The sequence below is a fragment of the Gadus macrocephalus genome, chromosome 7 (genome assembly GCF_031168955.1).
Source record: "Gadus macrocephalus chromosome 7, ASM3116895v1".
Lineage (NCBI taxonomy): Eukaryota > Metazoa > Chordata > Actinopteri > Gadiformes > Gadidae > Gadus > Gadus macrocephalus.
Window position 1 is genome coordinate 2,797,759 of NC_082388.1, and position 22,715 is coordinate 2,820,473.

A 22,715-nucleotide genomic window follows, 5' to 3' on the forward strand; every position below is an offset into this window, starting at 1 on the left:
TATTCTTTATTTTGCCAACCACTTTGCTGACGAAGCATTGTAACAAACGTTTTTCTGGTACTTTCTCTTAGATCAACCATTTTTCGTCTTCTTTAAATGCGACTGCCTCACCTTCTCTCCCATGATTGTCAGCAGCTTGCGGATTTCACCTTCTCTCCAGTTACAACTATTCATGTTGATATCGCTGCATCGTCTCAGTTGTAGAGACAATGCAGCAACACCTCTACCCAAGCCTCGCCCCTAGAACCGCAAAGCTGTCTTATCGCATTTACATCAACATGAAACCGCCAATATGGGTAAGGTCAGAGAGGGTTAGTTACCTCGGTCAGTGTAAACGTGCGGATCACACAGGGGAAAAATTGTGCATAAGACGGGCATAATTGGCGGTGTAAAAACATTTACTGAATCATAAAGGTGTGGGCTTTCTATGGGTTTGTTTTAGAGTTGTAACAGAGGAAGCCTCTCTTTTGGATGGTGAATGATACGATGATTTCCAACCTGCACACTCAGCTCCTCGTGGCAGACCAGCCGCGCGCCGCGCTCCAGGCTCTTGGCCGCGCTGTGGTCCGCAGACAGCGAGTTCAGGGCCTCCACTTCTGACGCAGTGAAGAGGGTGTCATGGCCGTCCTCCGCCAGTGGGCCCTCCCCTTTTCCGTAGACGCTCAGAATCTTCAGCTCCTCGCTGTGACTGGACATGTGGGAGGAGCCAGGGGCGTCCACACCCAGACTCTCTGAGGTGGCCTTGCGCTGATTGCTACGGTCTCCAAAGGCATCACAGTCTTCTGCAGAGGGAGAAAAAAAAAGGTAAAAAAGTAATTGTTTTGATACATTATTTGCATAAAGGGAGGCATTGTGTATTTTTACACGTGAAAGAAACTTTTTAAATGCATGCAACATTGACACAGGGGGTTTAAAATGTGTACTGCTGACAAAGATTCACAGTTTTGGAGAGGGACGTCTCCTCCAGCACCCTCCTCCCTAGACTCAAAGCTCAAGTGGTTGGCCAGGTAAAGGACACTCAACGAACACCAGCGCAAAGTGATCTGAGCACAACATGACAAGCGAGGCAAGCACAATGTGGGGGGACGTGCGACGTCTGGCCTGCAGGGGGAGTATGGGCAGGTTGGGAGAGCACCGGATTGGCTGGGGGGATTGGACCTGAGTGGGGCAGGTGTCGGCACTCAGGCCAATCAGGGAGTGTTTGTACTTATGTGCCTGCTTTTGTCTTGTAGTGAGGGGGGGAATCCAGGAAGGATTGGCAGCAGAAAGGAGCCGATCGCCAACGGAGATCGCGTTGAGCAGAATATAATTTACATTTTGTCCAATTGTCTTTGGTTGCACGTTTTTGAAAGACAATAAAATAACTTCCTGGTGGAAGAAGCCAAGCCTGTGTCCAGCGCTCGTTGAACTTGTTACACACAATAATTCTATTTTGACACTAAAAAGCAACAACGTGTCCTTCCGTCTAAGCTGATCAACTAACATTCATACATTATGAATTTAGTGATGTTTGAGAATGATGAACCAGCACATGTGGAATCTGTCTTGAAACCCTTCTGGGCTCTTGACTGATTCCATCTTTGAAATGCAACCCCGAAGTTTGACTCGTGTTTTAGAAGGGCGCTGGTCATTATGCTTTTCAAAAGAGGACCAGGCATTTTAGCGCAGGTAGAATCAAGTACATTCTCAGTTGATCAAGGTTGTTTTCTTGCATAGATGCAATGTGTATTACTAACCTACGGCGGGCAAGCCTCCACCAATATCCTCTTCAACCTTGATTGAAATGGTGTCTGGGGTCTGCTGCTTTCCACATAAAGAAGGAAACACACACAAGACATATTCTTTCATTTTCACACAATAGTTGTCAATCCCCACTACCGACAGAATAGGCGTTTTCACACTGCCAAGCGGCTTGGCACGCCCTGCAATTTCAATGTCGTTGAAATTTCAACCTGCGTTTTTTTTTTTTTTTCATTCAAGACCCTCGCATGCAAGAATGAGTTCACATCTGAGTGTAGGCTAAAACGCGATTAACTATTTACAAGTGCGAAAGTGGCAACATATTCTTTATTTTGCTAACCACCAATTCCTCGCAGCGACTGGACCAGTGGGAGGAGCCAGGGGCGACAACACCCAGAATCTCTGAGGTGGCGCCACACTGAGTGCCACGGTCTCCAAAGGCATCGCAGTCTTCTGCAGAGGGAGAAAAAAAAGTAAAAAAGTAATTGTTTTGATACATTATTTGCATAAAGGGAGGCATTGTGTATTTGTACACGTGAAAGAAACTCTTTAAATGTATGTAACATTGACAGAGGGTTTAAAATGTGTACTGCTGACAAAGATTCACAGTTTTGGAGAGGGACGTCCCTCCTCCCTAGACTCAAAGCTCAAGTGGTTGGCCAAGTCAAGGACACTCAACGAACACCAGCGCAAAATGACCTGATCACAACATGACATGCCAGGCAAGCGCAATAATTCTATTGTGACACTAAAAAGCAACAATGTGTCCTTCCCTCTAAGCCAGTGCTTTCAAACTCACGGCCCGCGGGCCAATTGCGGCCCGCCGGACGATATTTTGTGGCCCCCTACATGACAAAGTTTAGTCACTTTTTCTTTTTTTTGCTGAGTCGCTGCGCTTGCCCAGGGGCCTCATTTATAAAGCTTGCTGCGCACAAAAACCTTGCATAAGACGGAGGTGAAATGTATAGCCAATGGTATGGCTTCTCCCAAGTCTGTGTTAGTTGGAGATACGCCCTTTCTGTGTGTATCTCTTTCCAAACACTATGCACCTGACCGGGTTCTCTCCTGTGTGACTCCTCTGATGTATTTCGAGCTTACTGAAGCATCTGAAACTAACCGCTTAGCAACCGAGTTCCTCAAGTTGTGGAGCTTCATATCGTGTTTTGTGTTTTGTATTGACAAAACACAAATTGTATTGTGTTTTGTATAGTGTTTTGACGACACACAGGTCTACATCTCCACCAAACCCACCGCTGCCATCCCCCCCACTTCCCTCATCACGTGCCTGGAAGAGATCCGGAGCTGGTTGAGCAGGAACTTCCTGAAACTCAATGGAAACAAGACCGAGGCCCTGCTCATCGGATCCAAATCCACCCTCACTAAATCACAACACACCCCAGCTCCACTCATAATTATCGATGGATTCCCAGTACCCTTCTCCTCCAAAGTCAAGAGCCTTGGCGTCATCCTGGACAACACCCTCTCATTCGCACCCCATATTCACAACATCACCCGGACTGCATTCTTCCACCTCCGCAACATCGCCAGACTCCGCCCATCACTGACCCAATCCAGCACTGAAATCCTAGTTCACTCATTTGTCACATCACGCATAGACTACTGCAACGCCCTCCTCACCGGACTCCCCACCAAACTCATCAACAGACTGCAGATCATTCAGAACTCAGCCGCCCGGATCATCACCCGCACCAAATCATCTGACCACATCACCCCTGTCCTCATTCAACTTCACTGGCTCCCAGTACACTACCGCATCCAATACAAAACCCTACTCCTCACCTACAAAGCTCTCCACAACCTAGCCCCCAGTTATCTCTGCGACCTCCTCCAAGAATACACTCCCTCCCGCTCCCTCCGCTCAACCTCTGCTGGACTACTATGTATCCCCACATCACGACTCACTTCAATGGGTGCCCGGTCATTCAGCTGTTCAGCACCCAGGCTCTGGAACTCCCTCCCCCCACACATAAAACAGTCAGACACCATTACAACCTTCAAGTCACAACTCAAAACTCACCTGTTCAAACTCGCACACAACGTCTAACTGATCACTGTTTTGATTGTTTTTTTTTGTTTTGTCTTGTTTTTGTTTTATTTATTTATTATTGCTTATGTTTATTTATTTATCTGTTTCCACAATGTCTTGTTTTTTTTAAAAAAAAAATGTATGATGACTATATGCTCTGTAAGGTGACCTTGGGTGTTTTGAAAGGCGCCTCTAAATTATATGTATTATTATTATTATTATCCCTGAGCATGAAATGTGTGTCAGTTTTTCTCACTGCAAACATCGGTAGGCTATTTATAGAAAATGTCTATGTTTTGACATGTTTGATTGCATTTTATAACTGCATTGGCCTGGGTACGTTGGTAGGTGTGTGTGTGTGTGTGTGCTTGTCTTCCTGTGTGTCCAGTGGGAGAGGAAAAATCGACGGTGTGAAAGTGTTTTGTATCAAGTTGAGGCCGACACATATTGATTGAAATGTATCTATCATGAGATAAAATCATGTAATACATTTAGGAAATTATTACATGCATCTCTTCTCAAAAATATTTAAACGAATCAGTTTCTCTGCCGCAATCATCTGCGCGCCTAGGGCTTTTTTTTTTTTTTTTTTTTTTCTCTTTTCGTGTTAAAATGATGATCAGATGAAGAGCAGCAGTGATCAGGAGGAGTAGGCAAGAAAAGCCATATGTTCAGAAAGACGGTTCATGTTCTGAAAAAGGTTCATGTTTTAAAGAGCCATTCATGTTCAAAAATGCATTCATGTTGCAGAACTGTCAATAGCAAAGCCTGAGAAGACTGCATATTTGTTCTTTATTGTGGAATACTTGATGCGGCCCTCACCCAGACTCTACCTCCAGCGGCCCCCAGGTAAATTGAGTTTGAGACCCCTGCTCTAAGCTGATCAGCTAACATTCATGCATTATGAATTCATTGAAGTTTGAGAATGATAAACCAGCTCATGTGGCATCTGTCTTGAAACCCTTCTGGGCTCTTGACTGATTCCATCTTCGAAATGCAACTCCCAAGTTTGACTCGTGTCTTAACAGGGCGCTGGTCATGATGCTTTTCCAAAGAGGACCAGGCTTTTTAGCGCAGGTAGAATCAAGTACATTCTCAGTTTATCAAGGTTGTTTTCTTGCATAGATGCAATGTGTATTACTAACCTGTGGCGGGCATGCCTCCACCAATATCCTCTTCAAGCTTGATTGAAATGGTGTCTGGGGTCTGTTGCTTTCCACATAAAGAAGGAAACACACACAAGACATATTCTTTCATTTTCACAGAATAGTTGTCAATCCCCACTACTGACAGATTAGGCGTTTTCACACTGCCAAGCTGGTTCGGTCGTGGCTTGGCACGCCCTGCAATTTCAATGGCTTGCCTGCGTATTTTCTTTTTGGATTCAAGACCCTCGCATGCAAGAATGAGTTCACATCTGAGTGTAGGCTAAAACGCGATTAACTATTTACAAGTGCAAAAAGGGCACCATATTCTTTATTTTGCTAACCACCAGTTCCTCGCTGTGACTGGACCAGTGGGAGGAGCCAGGGGCGACAACACCCAGAATCTTTGAGGTGGCGCCGCGCTGAGTGCTACGGTCTCCAAAGGCATCGCAGTCTTCTGCAGAGGGAGAAAAAAAGGAAAAATCAATTGTTTTGATACATTATTTGCATAAAGGGAGGCATTGTGTATTTGTACACGTGAAAGAAACTCTTTAAATGTATGTAACATTGACACAGAGGGTTTAAAATGTGTACTGCTGACAAAGATTCACAGTTTTGGAGAGGGCCGTCTCCTCCAGCACCCTCCTCCCTAGACTCAAAGCTCAAGTGGTTGGCCAGGTTAAGGACACTCAACGAACACCAGCGCAAAGTGATCTGATCACAATATGACATGCGAGACAAGCGCAATAATTCTATTTTGACACTAAAAAGCAACAACGTGTCCTTCCCTCTAAGCTGATCAGCTAACATTCATGCATTATGAATTTATTGATGTTTGAGAATGATAAACCAGCTCATGTGGCATCTGTCTTGAAACCCTTCTGGGCTCTTAACTGATTCCATCTTTGAAATGCAACTCCCAAGTTTGACTTGTGTCTTAGCAGGGCGCTGGTCATGATGCTTTTCCAAAGAGGACCAGGCTTTTTAGCGCAGGTAGAATCAAGTACATTCTCAGTTGATCAAGGTTGTTTTCTTGCATAGATGCAATGTGTATTACTAACCTACGGCGGGCATGCCTCCACCAATATCCTCTTCAACCTTGATTGAAATGGTGTCTGGGGTCTGCTGCTATCCACATAAAGAAGGAAACACACACAAGACATATTCATTCTTTGTCAGCAGTACACATTTTAACCTGGCCGACTGAATATTCATTCAGTCATTTTCACAGAATAGTTGTCAATCCCCACTAACGACACATTATGCCTTTTTATACTGCCAAACTGGTTCGGTCGCAGCTTGGCACGCCCTGCAATTTCAATGTCTTGCCCGTGTTAAACCGAGGGGGTAAAATCCCCCTTCCCCCTTGAAGACTTTTATGGTTGCTTTAGCTTTCTGCTAAATCTTAAATATATTGCACTTTCTAAAAAGCTTTTTTAACTTTGCCTTTATTTTATTTTAATACTAAAATGCCTTTTTAACTTTGTTATGTTTTCTTTTACTTATCAGTTATTTTATTTCATGACAATGTTTAGATGTGAATCACTGAGTCTGCCTTGTGTATGAAAAGTGCTAGATAAATAAAATTGCCTTGCCTTGGCCTGCCTTGCCTTTGTCTCTGAGCTGGCTTTCTTGGTTCACCGGAGAAGGCGGGGCTACACACCGAGTGTAGGACTCTTTACAATGAATTGCAAATAAATATTAACATATTTTTGATTCAAGACCCTCGCATGCAAGAATGAGTTCAAATCTGAGTGTAGGATAAAACGCGATTAACTATTCGAAAAAGTGCAAAAAAGCCGAAATATTATTTTTTTTGCAAACCACTTTGCTGACGAAGCATTGTAAAGAAAGTTTGCCAGGTACCGTATTGGTCCGAATATAAGACGGCCTTTTTACCCCTCGAAATAGGTCCGTCTTATATTCGGGGTCTAGTATTCAGAGCGCAGTTTCTCTTCTTCGCCTCTCCATTTAAATGTCAATACACATTCGCGGCCGCAGGTGGCGCCAGGAATTGGTTCCGGGAAGAAGTAGTCCAGCGTCCTTAACAACCAGACCGTTACCGGTGTTTAATAATAATAATAATAATACATTTAATTTAGAGGCGCCTTTCAAGACACCCAAGGTCACCTTACAGAGCATATAGTCATCATTCAAAACTATGTAAAACAGACTAGGAACAAAAGGAAAACAGAGGTTAAACATGAAGAATAATAATAATTAATAACACTCAAAGACGCCTAAAGTGAAGGGGGGACCTCACTAACCACCACCAATATGTAGCACCCACTTGGGTGATGCACGGCAGCCAATCGGCGCCAGAACGCTCACTACACACCAGCTTGAGGTGGAGAGTTAGGGATGAGGTGGAGAGTGAGGGAAAAGAACATATTTAAACACTATCGACCATATTTAAACACTGTCGATCACATTTAAACAATATCGACCACATGTAAACACTATCGACCATATTTAAACACTATGGACCACATGTAAACCCTATCGACCACATGTAAACACTATCGCCCACATTTAAACACTATCACCCACATTTAAACACTATGGACCACACGTAAACCCTATCGACCACATTTAAACTCTATCGCCCACATTTAAACACTATGGACCACATTTAAACACTATGGACCACATTTAAACACTATGGACCACATGTAAACCCTATCGACCACATGTAAACCCTATCGACCATATATAAACACTATCGACCACATTTAAACATGTAAACCCTATCGACCACAATTAAACACTATCGACCACAATTAAACACACAGGCATTAATTAAAGACAGGCATTTAGAGACAAGTGGCTCAAAAGTGGGTCAGGTCAATCAACAACAGCGGAGGAGCTATGATGCCAATTTTTAAATAATGGTCGTCAATAAGGCAGAGTCAAGTAACAACTGCCAAGCTGCCAAGAAGTTCGGGGTCATGGAGTGTAACCTAAGAAGATGGCGAGCACCAAAACAACGTCTCAAAGATGCCAACAGTCAGCGCAAATCGTACCGTGGTCCTCAAAGTGGTTGTTTCAGTGAGGTTGACCGGAGAGTTTTTGAATAGGCCTACGTCAGAGAAAACGCGCTTTGGGAGGAGCCGCTGGAAGCGGAGCAGCTGGGGAGCAATGACAGCGAGAGCGAACACAGCGGGGCAGAGGACGTGTGTGAGCGATAGAGAGAGATCTGAGGAGAAGTTTGGCGAATTTTAGAAAAATATGTGGCCTGTATTTTCTCTGTTATTTAAAAATATTCACAATGTTGCTTGATTATTGCTTGATATTCATTATGAATCATCCTGTACATATTTTGCGTTTGAAAGTGCCGTGGCCTTTACTGGCATTATTATTATTGTCATTAAAATAACAAGTGTTTAATTCACTGTGTTTTTAATATTGTTATTAAGAAAAAAAAATGAAGTTCTTTGTTCTGCAAATGTGTTCTGCAAATCTTTTTTTCTAAATGTTTGTGTTGGAAAACGGGGGTCGTCTTATAATCAGGGTCGTCTTATATTCGGACCAATATGGTACTTTCTCTTAGATCGACCATCTTTCGTCTTCTTTAAATGCGACTGCATCACCTTCTCTCCCATGATGGTCAGCAGCTTGCGGATTTCACTGTCTCTCCAGTTACAACTATTCATGTTGATATCGCTGCATCGTCTCTGTTGTAGAGACAATGCAGCAACACCTCTACCCAAGCCTCGCCCCTAGAACCGCAAAGCTGTCTTATTGCATTTACATCAAAATGAAACCCCCAATATGTGTAGGGTCAGAGAGGGTAAATAGGGGTGCGAAATACAGCCCGTAAATTACCTCGGTCAGTGTAAACGCACGGATCACACAGGGCAAAAGTTGGGCATAAGACGGGCATATTTGGCGGTGTAAAAACGTTTACTGAATCATAAAGGTGTGGGCTTTCTATGGGTTTGTTTTGGAGTTGTAACAGAGGAAGCCTCTCTTTTGGATGTTGAATGAGAAGATGATTTCCAACCTGCAGACTCAGCTCCTCGCGGCAGACCAGCCGCTCGCCGCGCACCAGGCTCTTGGCCACGCTGTGGTCCGCAGGCAGCGAGTTCAGGGCCTCCACTTCTGACTCGGTGAAGAGGGTGTCATGGCCGTCCTCCGCCAGTGGGCCCTCCCCTTTTCCGTAGACGCTCAGAATCTTCAGCTCCTCGCTGTGACTGGACATGTGGGAGGAGCCAGGGGCGTTCACACCCAGAATCTCTGAGGTAGCGTTGCGCTGAGTGCTACGGTCTCCAAAGGCATCGCAGTCTTCTGCAGAGGGAGAAAAAAAGGAAAAGGTAATTGTTTTGATACATTATTTGCATAAAGGGAGGCATTGTGTATTTGTACAAGTTAAAGAAACTCTTTAAATGTATGTAACATTGACACGGAGGGTTTAAAATGTGTACTGCTGACAAAGATTCACAGTTTTGGGGAGGGACGTCTCCTCCAGCACCCTCCTCCCTAGACTCAAAGCTCAAGTGGTTGGCCAGGTTAAGGACGCTCAACGAACACCAGCGCCAAGTGATCTGATCATAACATGATATCCGAGGCAAGCACAATAATTCTATTGGACACTAAAAGGCAACAATGTGTCCTTCCCTCTAAGCTGATCAGCTAACATTCATGCATTATGAATTCATTGATGTTTGAGAATGATAAACCAGCTCATGTGGCATCGGGCTTGAAACCCTTCTGGGCTCTTGACTGATTCCATCTATGAAATGCAACTCCCAAGTTTGATTCGTGTTTTAGCAGGGCGCTGGTCATGATGCTTTTCCAAAGAGGACCAGGCTTTTTAGCGCAGATAGAATCTAGCATCAGCCGAGAATCTATGCTGCCAAGAATCTACTACATCAAAGAACAAAAATACTCAATGAGGAAAGTACACACCTTCACTTTTAAAATGGGGCTGCAAAGTCTTTAAGGATAGCTGTGTGTCTACAAATACGCGTTTCCAGGTGCTCTGTCTGGCAGGCAACATCCCTTGAGAGAAGCTGCTGAATGTAAGCACTTGATGAGCTGGCCTGCGTAGAGACAAAGTAAAATCAGTACTCAATTTTTTACGTTGTATATAGTCCCGCAGCAAGTTGTAAGAAGATATAAGATAAGCATGTTTAGTGAATTACATTAGCCCAATACTTAAAATTTGTTATATGAAATGATATTACATCATTGATTTGTTTACATGTTTTATAGTTCATCTCATCAACTCAATACCATGACATCAAGCTCTGCAGAAATCTGCTAATAACCCTTTGATTTGAATCAGGTGTGAAGGGGAAAACATGCCTATAATAGTGCGTTCCAGGTACACTTTTTTCCCGTAAATAACCAGCTAAAACTGGGAGTACAAGTGGGTCGAAGGGATTGAAAACACGGGATGCCTGGAACGCACCATTAGGGTGAGTTTAACAGGTCATAAACGATCTCCTCATCAGTAAAACAATAGAACTACTGCGGTCCAGTGGCCGGTAAAATACAGTTGTATTCGTTTGTTTTATGGTGAGCAGACATTGTAAAACATTGCATTCCCTTGGTATCCAAGCAGTAGAGAGCAGTGCCTGTACCCCCTTTGTTGAATTGTGTCCATTCTCGTGTGATGCCCCATGCTTGCTGAGGTGCACAATCGAGTACAGTGTGTGCATTATAAGAATGAATGGGCGGCAATGTATTAGTCCGCTGTCCTTTCTTTAATAGGTCCATGGTATTTACACACATAACTGATTCTATCGACCTTTACATTAGCGATAGTAACTTGGCTGTTAGCTGTAGCGCTAATGCTAAAGCAACATTATAATGCTAACAAGGTAACCATATACAGTACAGCAACACAATGATATGGCGTTCGTTAACTTACTTTTTCGAGGTTTTGTACATCCAAACACTGAGCGACTGCGATGCTTCGCTCGTTTGCAAGCCACGGTGTCTCTCAAGGAGAGAACTATGTGTACACAGTACACGTTCGTAACTCATTTTCTCATGGGCGGTCGGGACAAATAATCTGGGCGGGCAAAATAAGATAAAGGGGAGGTAACCTTTCCCCGTAATTTCATTTTTTTTTCATTGAACATGGTTAAAAATAATTCAAACAAAATAAACGACGCTGAACAACAAGAAAAGAAAAACAGAACTTCACTGCTCCAACTCATAACAATTCATTATTTTTGTCAGAAGATTTTTTTTTGTTTTGATATTGTGGTACATTTTAAGCCTTTTGCATTGGTTCAAAGTGTCCCTCTGGCTTAGGAACTTTCCACACACACACACACACACACACACACACACACACACACACACACACACACACACACACACACACACACACACACACACACACACACCAAAATAATTAGTAAATGAAAAAGAAGAGACCCGACACAAACCCAACCCCTGTACATGACCACACGACATAAGGAACGATTAATCATGGTAGGTTTGTTATCCTACCAAGTGTATTAAAGAAACACTTGACACTACACTGTGTCTTGTGTTTCAACTCATTGTGGTAATTTGGAGCTGATTGGACAATTCAGCCAATGAATCTAATAGGCTACCTAGAAGTGATAGATTGTTAATTAGTAGAGAGCCGTAAAAGCACTTTCCACCCATTTCAGTGGAGGAATTGGACTCCTCAAACATGCAATGTTATACTTAAAAGGAACAAGTAAGTTACAGATTAATTAAGTCATTTGGCATGTAGCATATAAAAAATATATACACAACGGCCCCAAACTGCATTTGAAATACACCTTGAGACTCCGGTAAAACACTACAGGACATTGATCATGATATGCCTCAATATCAGAATAACAACCATGGGTCAAATAGCAATGGCTAGGGGAATGAAAGTGAAAGCAGTGTAAGCTTGTCCAGGCCCTGCAAGTCAGGATGTAGGCTATGAATCAGAATACATTTTTAGCTAGTGGGCATCCCAGAAACCAATTCTATATTTTCTTGGGGAGGACCCCCGTTCATTACTGCACCCCACCCACGAATTGGATGACCAGCCGCCGCTGCAAACAGGGAGTGAAGGGGGACCAATGCTAGGAATCTTCTGACTTTGTCCCGTTAGAATAATGCTGCATTCTAGAGGGAGGACCGGCCTAAACTGAGCATCACTGAGATCTAGACATTTAACCAGGGACCTTTTAAAATGGATCATCTTCAACCGTTATCCCCTATTATGATACAATCCATCCAAGGTAGTTAGCATTAAGCGCACAGAATGGAAAGGTAAGTGGAATCAACAATCATGTATAATGTGGGGTTCAATCGCAGTCTATTTCACAAGTGAACTTTGCAGGCTTTTTGTAATAACAAAGATAACAGTAATGACAATATTGTGGCAATATCAAGCATAACTTTAATGTACAAATTATATGAACCCTGTTTGTATAATTAGTCAATTTCAATGAATTTCTATGCATTCTCCATGGACCTAGAGATACCTCCCGCCCTCTCTAATTGAAAGGCGTTAAGATAGTTTGAATTTGCAACTGTGGGCACCAAGTTTGATACTGAGGGCAATCCAGACTTCTTTGTTGTGTAGATTCCTTTAACTGTCTTGCAGCCATGTCCACTTCACCCATATTGTGAATTGCAATTTATCTTGGTCTCTCCTCTGGCCAATCCTAAACTCCATGAAGGCCCCTCCCCCTGACCTTTGTTTCCATTGTATTTACCCATGATGTCAACGTTTCCTATAAGAATCATGTACACCCATCGCCTCATAGACTGTATGCTTGGTAACTTTGCTGCCTGTATCTTCCCCTGATCAAGCTCTACATTAAATCAAATATTTTGTTGTCAGAAGAATCCTAGAAATGAGTTATTCAACACAGACATCGATCAATAAAAACAGAAAGCGAATGAAAAGTTGAAAGCGTTTAATCGTGATGAAAAGAAAAACTAAAAGCAGTAATTTAAACGAATACCAGACAGAGGTCTCAATCAAAGCGTCCCGCTACCCCGTGTCAAAGTGTGCTTGAGCATGTGCAAACGCAAAGAGCTTGGGGCGCTGTAGCTGGCGTTGCACTGCAGACACACGGAGGGCTTCTCCCCAGAGTGAGTCCTCATGTGGATCTTCAGGTTGCCTTTCAGACTGAAGCACTTCGTGCATTGGTCACACTTGTAGGGCTTCTCCCCGGAGTGAGTCGTCATGTGGTTCTTGAGGATGTTATTCTGACTGAAGCGCATCGTGCATTGGTCACACTTGTTGAGCTTCTCCTCAGAGTGAGTCCTCATGTGGATCTTCAGGTTGCCTTTCAGACTGAAGCACTTCGTGCATTGGTCACACTTGTAGGGCTTCTCCCCAGAGTGAGTCGTCATGTGGTTCTTGAGGATGTTATTCTGACTGAAGCGCATCGTGCATTGGTCACACTTGTAGGGCTTCTCCCCAGAGTGAGTCCTCATGTGGATCTTCAGGTTGCATTTCAGACTGAAGCACTTCGTGCATTGGTCACACTTGTAGGGCTTCTCCCCGGAGTGAGTAGTCATGTGGTTCTTGAGGATGTTATTCAGACTGAAGCACTTCGTGCATTGGTCACACCTGTAGGGCTTCTCACCGGTGTGAGTCGACAAGTGTAACTTCAGGGTGCAGCCTTGACTGAAGCGCTTCGGGCATTGGTCGCACCTGTAGGGCTTCTCATCGGAGTGAGTCCTCATGTGGTTCTTCAGGGTGCCTTTCTGACTGAAGCACTTCGTGCATTGGTCAAACCTGTATGGCTTCTCGCCGGAGTGAGTCCTCAGGTGGATCTTCAGGGTGCGGCCTTCACTGAAGCACTTCGGGCATTGGTCGCACCTGTAGGGCTTCTCCCCAGAGTGAGTCCTCATGTGGCCCTTCAGGGTGCCTTTCTCACTGAAGCACTTCGCGCATTGGTCACACCTGTTGGGCTTCACGCCGGTGTGAGTCGACATGTGGCGCTTCAGGGTGGAGCCAAGACTGAAGCACTTCATGCATTGGTCACACCTGTAGGGCTTCTCATCGGAGTGAGTCGACATGTGGCGCTTCAGGATGGAGCCAAGACTGAAGCACTTCATGCATTGGTCACACCTGTAGGGCTTCTCCTCGGAGTGAGTCCTCATGTGGCGCTTCAGCCGGCCTTTCAGACTGAACCGCTTCGTGCATTGGTCACACTTGTAGGGCTTCTCCCCAGAGTGAGTCCTCATGTGGACGATCATATTGGCATTGTTGGGAATAACCTTTCCACACAAGAGACCGGGCCGGCCCTAGCGGCCGCCCTGGTGCCCAGTCAGCTCCTCAAGGCGGATCAGCCTCACGCTGCAGTTCAGGCTCTTGGCCACGCTGTGGTCAGCGGACAGCGAGCTCAAGGCCTCCGGTTCTGACGCGGCAAAGAGGGTGTCATGGCCGTCCACCGCCAGCGGGCCCTCCCCTTGTCCGTAGACGCTCAGGATGTGCAGCTCCCCGCTGTGACTTGACATGTGAGAGGAGCCAGGGGCGTCCACACGCAGACTCTCCGAGGAGGCGCCACGCTGCGTGCTGCAGTCTCTGATGTCATTGTCTTCTTCAGAGAGGAAAACAGAGAACAGAGAGAGTAATGTTTTAATTAATCATTTTCATAAAGGTATACAGTATGTACTTTGTAAACACTTGTGTATTGGAAGAATTATATTTTGACATTATTTCTAACTTCTATTTGTTGATTATGCATTTTCCTTGTCGCCTCTTTGGACGGTCGAGGGTTAAAGGCTCCTACTGAGAAGGCAGATTCGAGTACATTCTCAGTTGAACAAGGTTGTTTTCTTGCATAGATGCAATGTGTATTACTAACCTACGGCGGGCATGCCTCCACCAATATCCTCTTCAACCTTGATTGAAATGGTGTCTGGGGTCTGCTGCTTTCCACATAAGAAGAAAACACACACAAGACGTATTCTTTCATTTTCACAGAATAGATGTCAATCCCCACTACTGACAGATTAGTTGGGCATAAGACGGACATAATTGGCAGTGTAAGAACGTTTACTGAATCATTAAGGTGTGGGCTTTCAATGGGTTTGTTTCAGAGTTGTAACAGAGGAAGCCTCTCTTTTGGATGGTGAATGATAAGATGATTTCCAACCTGCACACTCAGCTCCTCGCGGCAGACCAGCCGCTCGCCGCGCTCCTGGCTCTTGGCCACGCTGTGGTCCGCAGACAGCGAGTTCAGGGCCTCCACTTCTGACGGGACTCTCTAAATCGACGCCACTTCGACCTGGGCGGGACTTTACGTCCTACGTCACTCGCTATGGGTGTGCATGTGTGCGCGTAGCCGTCACTCGCGATGGGTGTGCATGTGAGAAAGGTTTTGGCTTTTAGTGTCTATGGGTTGGTAATAACGGTTCTGATGATTTTTCTGATGGAAAAGTGGTCATTTATTTCCATAATCTTTGTTCAGTGAACGCATAAACCCGTTTGTTAGTTAGCAGTTAAACAAAATGCGATCTCTTTGTTTACAGTTACCAACGACCAACTGATGATTGGGGGTTCGATTCCCTAGTGATGCAAGGTTTTTTCTTTCATTTTGGACTGCACACACATCGCGAGTGACGGATGGTCGCACAATGTACACACATCACTGTCTTTACAATTTCTAGGCAACCGAAGTTTAAAGATTGTCAAGTGGTTAACTCTTGAATCGCATGTACTAAGACCCGATGGGTTAGTGGTCAGAGAACAACTCATTAACGCGGGGATAAGGGGTTCGATTCCTTAATGAAACCAGCTTTTTTCTTTCATATTGGACTGGATGTTTGTATGCCATTTTGCGTAACTTGTAGTTTATGATGAAGAAATGTTACTGGGGTTAAGGTTAGGGTAACGGTAAGACACAAAGTGTTTTTGCAACACAATATTTCTTACAATAACAAAGTCCAAAGTTTTGATGACTCCAGTAGGAAACTTAAAGGACAATTCCGGTATTTTGAACATTGAGCCCCCTTTCTGGTTTGTTTAGGATGAAATAGAGTGGGTGACACCGAAATTTGAACTATTAGTCCTTTCTCGGGTATTTGGCTCATTTTGAATCGCTCCTGCCTGCTTCACAATGGTTGTCTGTGTGCATACACAAACCTGTCAACCCAGCAACCCTAAACGTTCGTTTTCAAAAATGTAGAAGTAACCGAGTGGTTAGTGGCATTCGTGAAGTTTAAAAAAAAAATATCGGCGCAATATATGGTTTCTGTCGTGTTTTATTGCACATTTATCGCCAGTTGATTTCAGTTGGAAGACTCATTACTGCACGATGATATTACTCCGCCGAACCGGAAAGGTGGGCTGTTTACGTTGGTTTGAAGTCTTGTACCGTGAGCACTTCGGATTAGGGAAAATCACATAGAAAATCACTGAAAATGGATTATGAAAGGTGGCTTCTGGAGGACGCACTCGATTTTGACGGCAGAGGATATCGTTTTGAACCAGAATTCACCCAAGAGGAGCTACGTGAGATGGAGGCTAGGGCTACGGAGGCGCCTGAAGCTCCGGCTGAAGCGGTCCCCCCAGGATCACGGGCGGGTGGTGTGCCTGTGGGAAGTGCAGGCAGATGCCGACGGAAGTCGAAAGTAGGTGCTGCACGGAGTGGGACCATGTGCGGAAGTTTCTATGCGGTTGTGAGGTATCTGAAAAAATAGTTCAATTTAGCAACTAACACGGATGGAAAACATATATTGCGCCGATATTTTTTTTTTTAACTTCACGAATGCCACTAACCACTCGGTTACTTGCAGATTTTTGAAAACGAACGTTTAGGGTTGCTGGGTTGACAGGTTTGTGTATGCACACAGACAACCATTGTGAAGCAGGCAGGAGCGATTCAAAATTAGCCAAATACCCGAGAAAGGACTAATAGTTCAAATTTCGGTGTCACCCACTCTATTTCATCCTAAACAAACCAGAAAGGGGGCTCAATGTTCAAAATACCGGAATTGTCCTTTAAGATACCTAGAGAAATGCGTGAGTGCTCACAAAACATCAACAAGTCAGCAGTGTGGTACAGGGTGATCATTTCTGATATACAGTACAAAAGCTGAAACTATTAGCCAGGAGTGGGAAAGATGCAGACGCAGACGTGGGAAGCAATAAGACGCACCAACACACAGTTGCCTGTTGCAAAATGGTTCAGAGTTTAATAGAAATAGTTAGGGTTAGCTGGTATGGCGTTATCTGGTATGGCTATTAGTCTAATGTTAGCTTAGTTCGTGTTGTTTCGTCATGTTAATCGCTAGAAATAGTAAGTCATTTGTAGAAATATAGCCTATCAATGATAGGCTATCATCACAGACTGTAGGAATGTCACCCACCCTCCATCGCGTACCACTAGGGTTGCCAACTTTCAGAAATTAAAATAAGGGACGCCCATCACGGGCCCGACTCCTGTGGGGCGGGGCGCCCGCAGCAGTGGTATGTTTTATTTTGTGCTGGTGTTTTTAGTAAAGGGTTGATCAAGAAAGGAATTAGTCATACTTAAATCTTGAAATGCTTTATTACCACATAACATTCTCTTATAAAGTGCAGTCAATTAAATCTTGAATGAAATCTCTTTGTGTGGCGTGTGCAGCAATGAACTTTTAAAATATAAACTAAATAAACGGAATGGCCCACTCCATTTGTTGGCCATTCTGGAGAAGATCCTTTCCACACATCCAGTGGATGCTGGGATGCTCAGGATGTGTCTGGTGATAGACAGCATGTTTGGCAGGTCAGCTACTCGAAAGAGAGCCACCCACCTGGCAGCCACACCTTTGGACTTCCATTCATCTTCAGCATCTTCTTTGAGCCTCTTCAGAATGGGTTTTGCTGTGGAGCATTCATCATAAAGTTCATCCATGTTGACTTTATGGATGAGGTTGAGCTTGGTGGTCACCCTCTCAATGTCAGTAAAGGTCATGGTGCCATGGTGCAGAGAGAGAGGTTGCAGTGAGAACAACCAGTAGTCTTCAGAAAAGTTGAACCATTTCTCAACATATGAGAGTGCTGTGTTGAGGAATGCAGTAAAATCTGCCCTTGCCATGTCAGCATCAAGTGGACGGAGACGCTGCAGCTTCAATTTAGTTAAGTAGCCATAGAACTGTTAATCTCGTCTCTGTGTGAGCTTTTGCTTGAAGTTTTCCATGATGGAATATAACTCAACACAGGTGGTTTCATCACTCTCCAGCTTCTTTACAACATCCTCAAAGAGAGAGAGGATATTATTGCAGAGAAGAAGGTTGCATGCTGTCCTGTTGCATGCTGTCTGATGTCAGACAGCCCACCGTGCGCCACTGAAAACACTTGCCGACATATTTTACAACTTGCCTTGTAAACATCTCCACTGACGCTGTCCAGCCAAGGATGTGCGTCTTCCCACTCACGTCCGTACTTCTGCAAGCGTTTACGCTTTTGAGGACGTGGTGGAGTATCGGGTGTAGCGGACATTTTTAAAAGGCGCAGGTTTTGTGAGCAGCGCCGGTGTGTGGTGTCTGTCGCTAGGCAACCGTGACCACCACACGCATGCGCAGACACACAGATGACCGGAGCCGGTCTTGCGTAGATCCCGCCGCGACAATTTTGCTGACCGTAGTATTCCCTGTGTTTTGTTTTGATCATTATTGTTAGATTTAGAATTTGTGTGTGTGACAGACATGTGTATTGGACATTTATGGAAATACGGAACAAATTGCGTCCCGTATTGGTTCAATACGGGACGCAACATTTAATTGCCAAATAAGGGACGATTCCGTATTTTACGGGACGGTTGGCAACCCTACGTACCACCCTGACGCTCGTAATCCTGTAGTGCAAGGGAGTTCGTGCACAGATCCCTGAGACAAACGGCTACGCACACACATGCACACCCATAGCGAGTGACGTAGGACGTAAAGTCCCGCCCAGGTCGAAGTGGCGTCGATTTAGAGAGTCCCTGGGTAACATCATGGACATAATAAAGGATGGACCACGGACTGGAAAATGGCCGCCCATTCATTCCTATGCAAACTGCTCAGTGGCGCATGGTAACATACAGGAGCAATTTGCTTCCGTGGTATGTGGCCAGGACACGTGACCTAGTCCGTGACGTACCAGATGCAGAGATCTTCTTCTTCTTCTAGTTTAGTGGCGGATCATAGTTTTTCCCCATATACAGCGACCTACTGGACTACTACACAGGAGTTTGTGACAAGGACGTTGACAAGGACAAGGACGTTGGCAAATCATACTTTAAATCATACAAATAAATTCAAAGAAAAAACCAAACTAACGAAACAAAATAAACAAAATAAAACAAACTAACAAAAGAAATGAATAAATAAAAATAAAAAATATATATACTTAAGGTTAAATTCTTCTAATTAGGTTAGTATCTTTTAGCTAATTTATCAGCAATTTCATTGCCATATATTCCATGGTGGGCTGGAATCCAACAGAACTGAATAACTAAACCAAGGCTTATAATATTTAAAAGAAGATGCTTTACCTCTATCACCAAATCTTCACGTATTGAATTATTTGTTATAAAACTTAGAGAGACGCTGGTGGAGGGCTGACCATCCGGGGAAGCTAAATCACGCTAGGAAATGGGTGAACAGTGTGATGAACGCATTTGTTAGTGTAGAGCTAGGAGGCAACAGCGTACATCCTGGAATAAGGTTTAACTGCTGTGGTTTATACCTAAAAGACAAGGTTCATTTCACCAATAGGGGAAATTACATTTTTTTAAAAAGCATTTCACAGTCTCTTGAAGCGATAATCCAGAGTGGGTGAAACTGACACTTTTAGGGCCAATGCCTTCAGCCTTCTCCACTCTGAATTGTAATTTCAACAGTTTTCAATACTGTAAGATATAATCCAGGTCCTTAATCTTTATTCGATTCAAATTCAAATTCAAATTCAAAAAAACTTTATTTGTCCCCAGGGGGCAATTGAGGTGATGCTCGATGATGCTCTTCTCTGCGTATTTGATAAATCAGTAATTATAACCTTTTTGGTAATCATTTGCGTTTATCACACTGTTCATTCATTTCACTGTTCTTCCTCTCATTCCTTTCCTTACTTCTTAGGCTTCTTAGGCTACCTGTCTTTGTTTCCCCTTCCACTCTTCTGCCCCAGCCAAACAGCCAAAAAATGTGTTTTGTTCAAATTTGGGGTGGGGGGTCTTTTAATAAAAGCTTTTTTTTATTGTAACACTTGGTTCAAATCCTATTTCTTACACATGCAGCCATTTGGACACCATTCTATGATAGCTGATAACCAAGGTACACACTGTAATACTATAATCAAGAGGACATACAGGCAGTTCAAATAAAAAGAGATAGAACTTTATTGATCTGGAAACTTCATAAATATGTAAGATTGCTCCATATAATACCATAGTAACATAGTAAACGTATGTAGGCCTAAAAAATTCAGTTCAATGTTATTGCTTAAGAAACAGATTCCTTCCAAGTAACTATTTTACGAAGAATGCAATCAATAATTTATATAAAAGTAAATGTTTACATGTCGACCAGCAACGAAGTTGGAGTAGCCTACCCAAATATTGAATTGTAATACACCAACATTGTCAACTGTCATACATAGCTAACCATAACCCTGTCATACATAGCTAAACAAGCAAATGAAAATGAAATACCTACCAACGCAACTGAAATGTTAATATCAGACAATTTACAATATTATGAAAATTACGTAGGTCTCCCATAATCATTCAGGTAATCAATACGTGCGTGCCTGTTCCAGCTATTTCAATGATATGTGTGTTATATATCCGTGTTCAACGCCATTCATGTCAAGTAAAGGACAAATCTCAGACTTTGGAAGTTAATGGAGTTAATGGAAGTTAATTCGGAATTTAATTTAATTCGGAAGTTAATGGAGCCGTGCACTTCAAAATAGGATCATAGCAAGGAGCCGTTTGTTTCAGTACGGCTCCTTTCAGCTGCGTACCCAACGTAAACTGCTAATAAAACGCTTGAGGAGGCGTTTTGAAAAGAAAAAAATTACATTTTTTTAGAACAGGGTAGAAATATAATTATGAGCCTTTGATTGATATCCAGACATTTCTTGCGGAGACACAATCCTGTTCCCCACTTGTATTGGAGTGGACGGCGATATCTACTTGTGGGCCGCATGAAATGACGGACCCCCGTCCACTCCCAGCTAAACAGCTGCAATACCAGGCTTGGCCTCTGAGCACGGGTGGATTGCGGAAGTATATGCCTGTCCCGGGGGCCTGGGTAACATCATGGACATAATAAAGGAGGGCAGGTTGCGACCATAGGTTGCGACACTCTCTGATCTCGCCGGCAGGGTGGTCACGTGGTTCATGTAAACCTGTATAGTTCAAAAACAGGCCGCGCTGCCGTGTTCTTCAATGGGACTGCCAGCAGCGTTTGCAATATTGAATGGTAAATATAAATTAATAAACACAAGTACTTTTCTGACCATTGTTGCATATTTGTAAACGTCAGTGTTACATTTGGAGTGGTAGGGTGACAACTGCAAGCTACTTGATACGTTTTTAAGTTTGAGGTAAAGCTTCACGTTCGTGTAAGCATGGGTAGCACTAGGCTACTGACTTTAGTGGCTTAACCTTACTACATCTGTTCTGAAATCAAAGACGATTCAAGATGTTCATTTTAGCGCAACTCCGATTAAGCCCCTAATTCCGATTCACGTACCCGTGGTCAGAGAGCGATTGAGAAAGCAGAGTAGCAACAGTCCATTTAGCATTTAGTTTCCAGGCAACTTCTTCTGATGAGGCAGGAGCTGACCACACAACCATGATACTTTTAAGACTAAGCCGAACACATAGTATCACATATATTAAAGAATAACAAATTAGTATTTTTTTATTAAACAATGGGTCAGACAACAAGAATATATGTGTGTGTGTGTGTGTGTGTGTCCAACTTCAAAAACAACAAAGTGAAGGAACAGGGATGAATATTGTATATATAAGTGTTGACAAGAGAGGAATACGGTGAGGAAAGGAGACAATTAAAAAAGCAATACAAGTAAAATGGACCACTGGTTATGAAACACTGCAGCAAATGCAGATTCCACTGCCCAACATCTGCACGCTGCAAAGGAGTAGGCGCCAGGTAAAGCTGGACCCAGTGTTTGAGATGCCAGATATATCAGGCTGAGGTTTGTGGAACCAAAAACAAGTGGGAACAAGGACTAAGAACAACAAAGCAAACACAGTAAGTGAACAAGAACAGCAAAGTAGAGCCAGGGGGTATCAATAAATAAAACAATGTTAGTCATGTGTGCAACAAGAACAACAAATGTGTAAACAGGTGTGCGTGTATGTAACTTGTAAAACAAGAACAAAGTGAAGGAACAGGGAGGAATATTATAAGTTATTAATAAACAAAGAAAATACTCCACAAACATCAGGCTGAGGTTAAGGATAGTAAAGTGCATCAGGTCGAAAGGAAGGACAGCAATCGCAGCAGTCGCCGCCGCCACCACCACCAACAGCCGTCGCCAGCACAAGCCGCCACCACTAGCAGCAGAAGGCGGCACCACCATCCTTCGCCACCACCAGCCAGCTCAAGCAGCCATTGCCTCAAGCAGCAGCGACCTGCAGCAGCAGCAGCGACCTGCAGCAGCAGCAGCAGCAGCAGCAGCAGCAGCAGCAGACACCATCAGCAGACACCATCAGCAGCATTCACATTCAGCAGCATCCACCACCATCAGCAGCATTCACCTTCAGCAGCATCCACCATCAGCCACATACACATAACCGCTATGTGTGCGACACAATTAGGCCTAGGCATTTTTTATTCTA

At 43.8% G+C, this 22,715-nt stretch overlaps 2 protein-coding genes across 3 annotated transcripts in view; both read right to left on the reverse strand.

Annotated features, from left to right (window-relative positions):
- LOC132460631 (zinc finger protein 431-like) overlaps positions 1–22,715 on the reverse strand; it is a 153,890-nt gene that overhangs the window by 104,929 nt on the left and 26,246 nt on the right. The window contains exons 8-14 of one of the 2 annotated variants that reach the window (XM_060055371.1): positions 14,742–14,808; positions 8,936–9,219; positions 5,994–6,057; positions 5,277–5,389; positions 4,933–4,999; positions 2,081–2,193; positions 1,737–1,803 (exon numbers count right to left, since the gene is read on the reverse strand). In XM_060055371.1, coding sequence (XP_059911354.1) covers positions 1,737–1,803; positions 2,081–2,193; positions 4,933–4,999; positions 5,277–5,389; positions 5,994–6,057; positions 8,936–9,219; positions 14,742–14,808 — 775 coding nt within the window. Of the gene's footprint in view, positions 1–1,736; positions 1,804–2,080; positions 2,194–4,932; positions 5,000–5,276; positions 5,390–5,993; positions 6,058–8,935; positions 9,220–10,807; positions 10,898–14,741; positions 14,809–22,715 lie in introns of those variants that run through there. The other variant, XM_060055379.1, reaches the window with a different exon arrangement.
- Positions 12,822–14,458, reverse strand: LOC132460690 (zinc finger protein 431-like). The gene has a single exon (XM_060055535.1). The coding sequence runs from the start codon at positions 14,128–14,130 to the stop codon at positions 12,901–12,903; it is 1,230 nt and encodes a 409-aa protein (XP_059911518.1). The 5' UTR covers positions 14,131–14,458; the 3' UTR covers positions 12,822–12,900.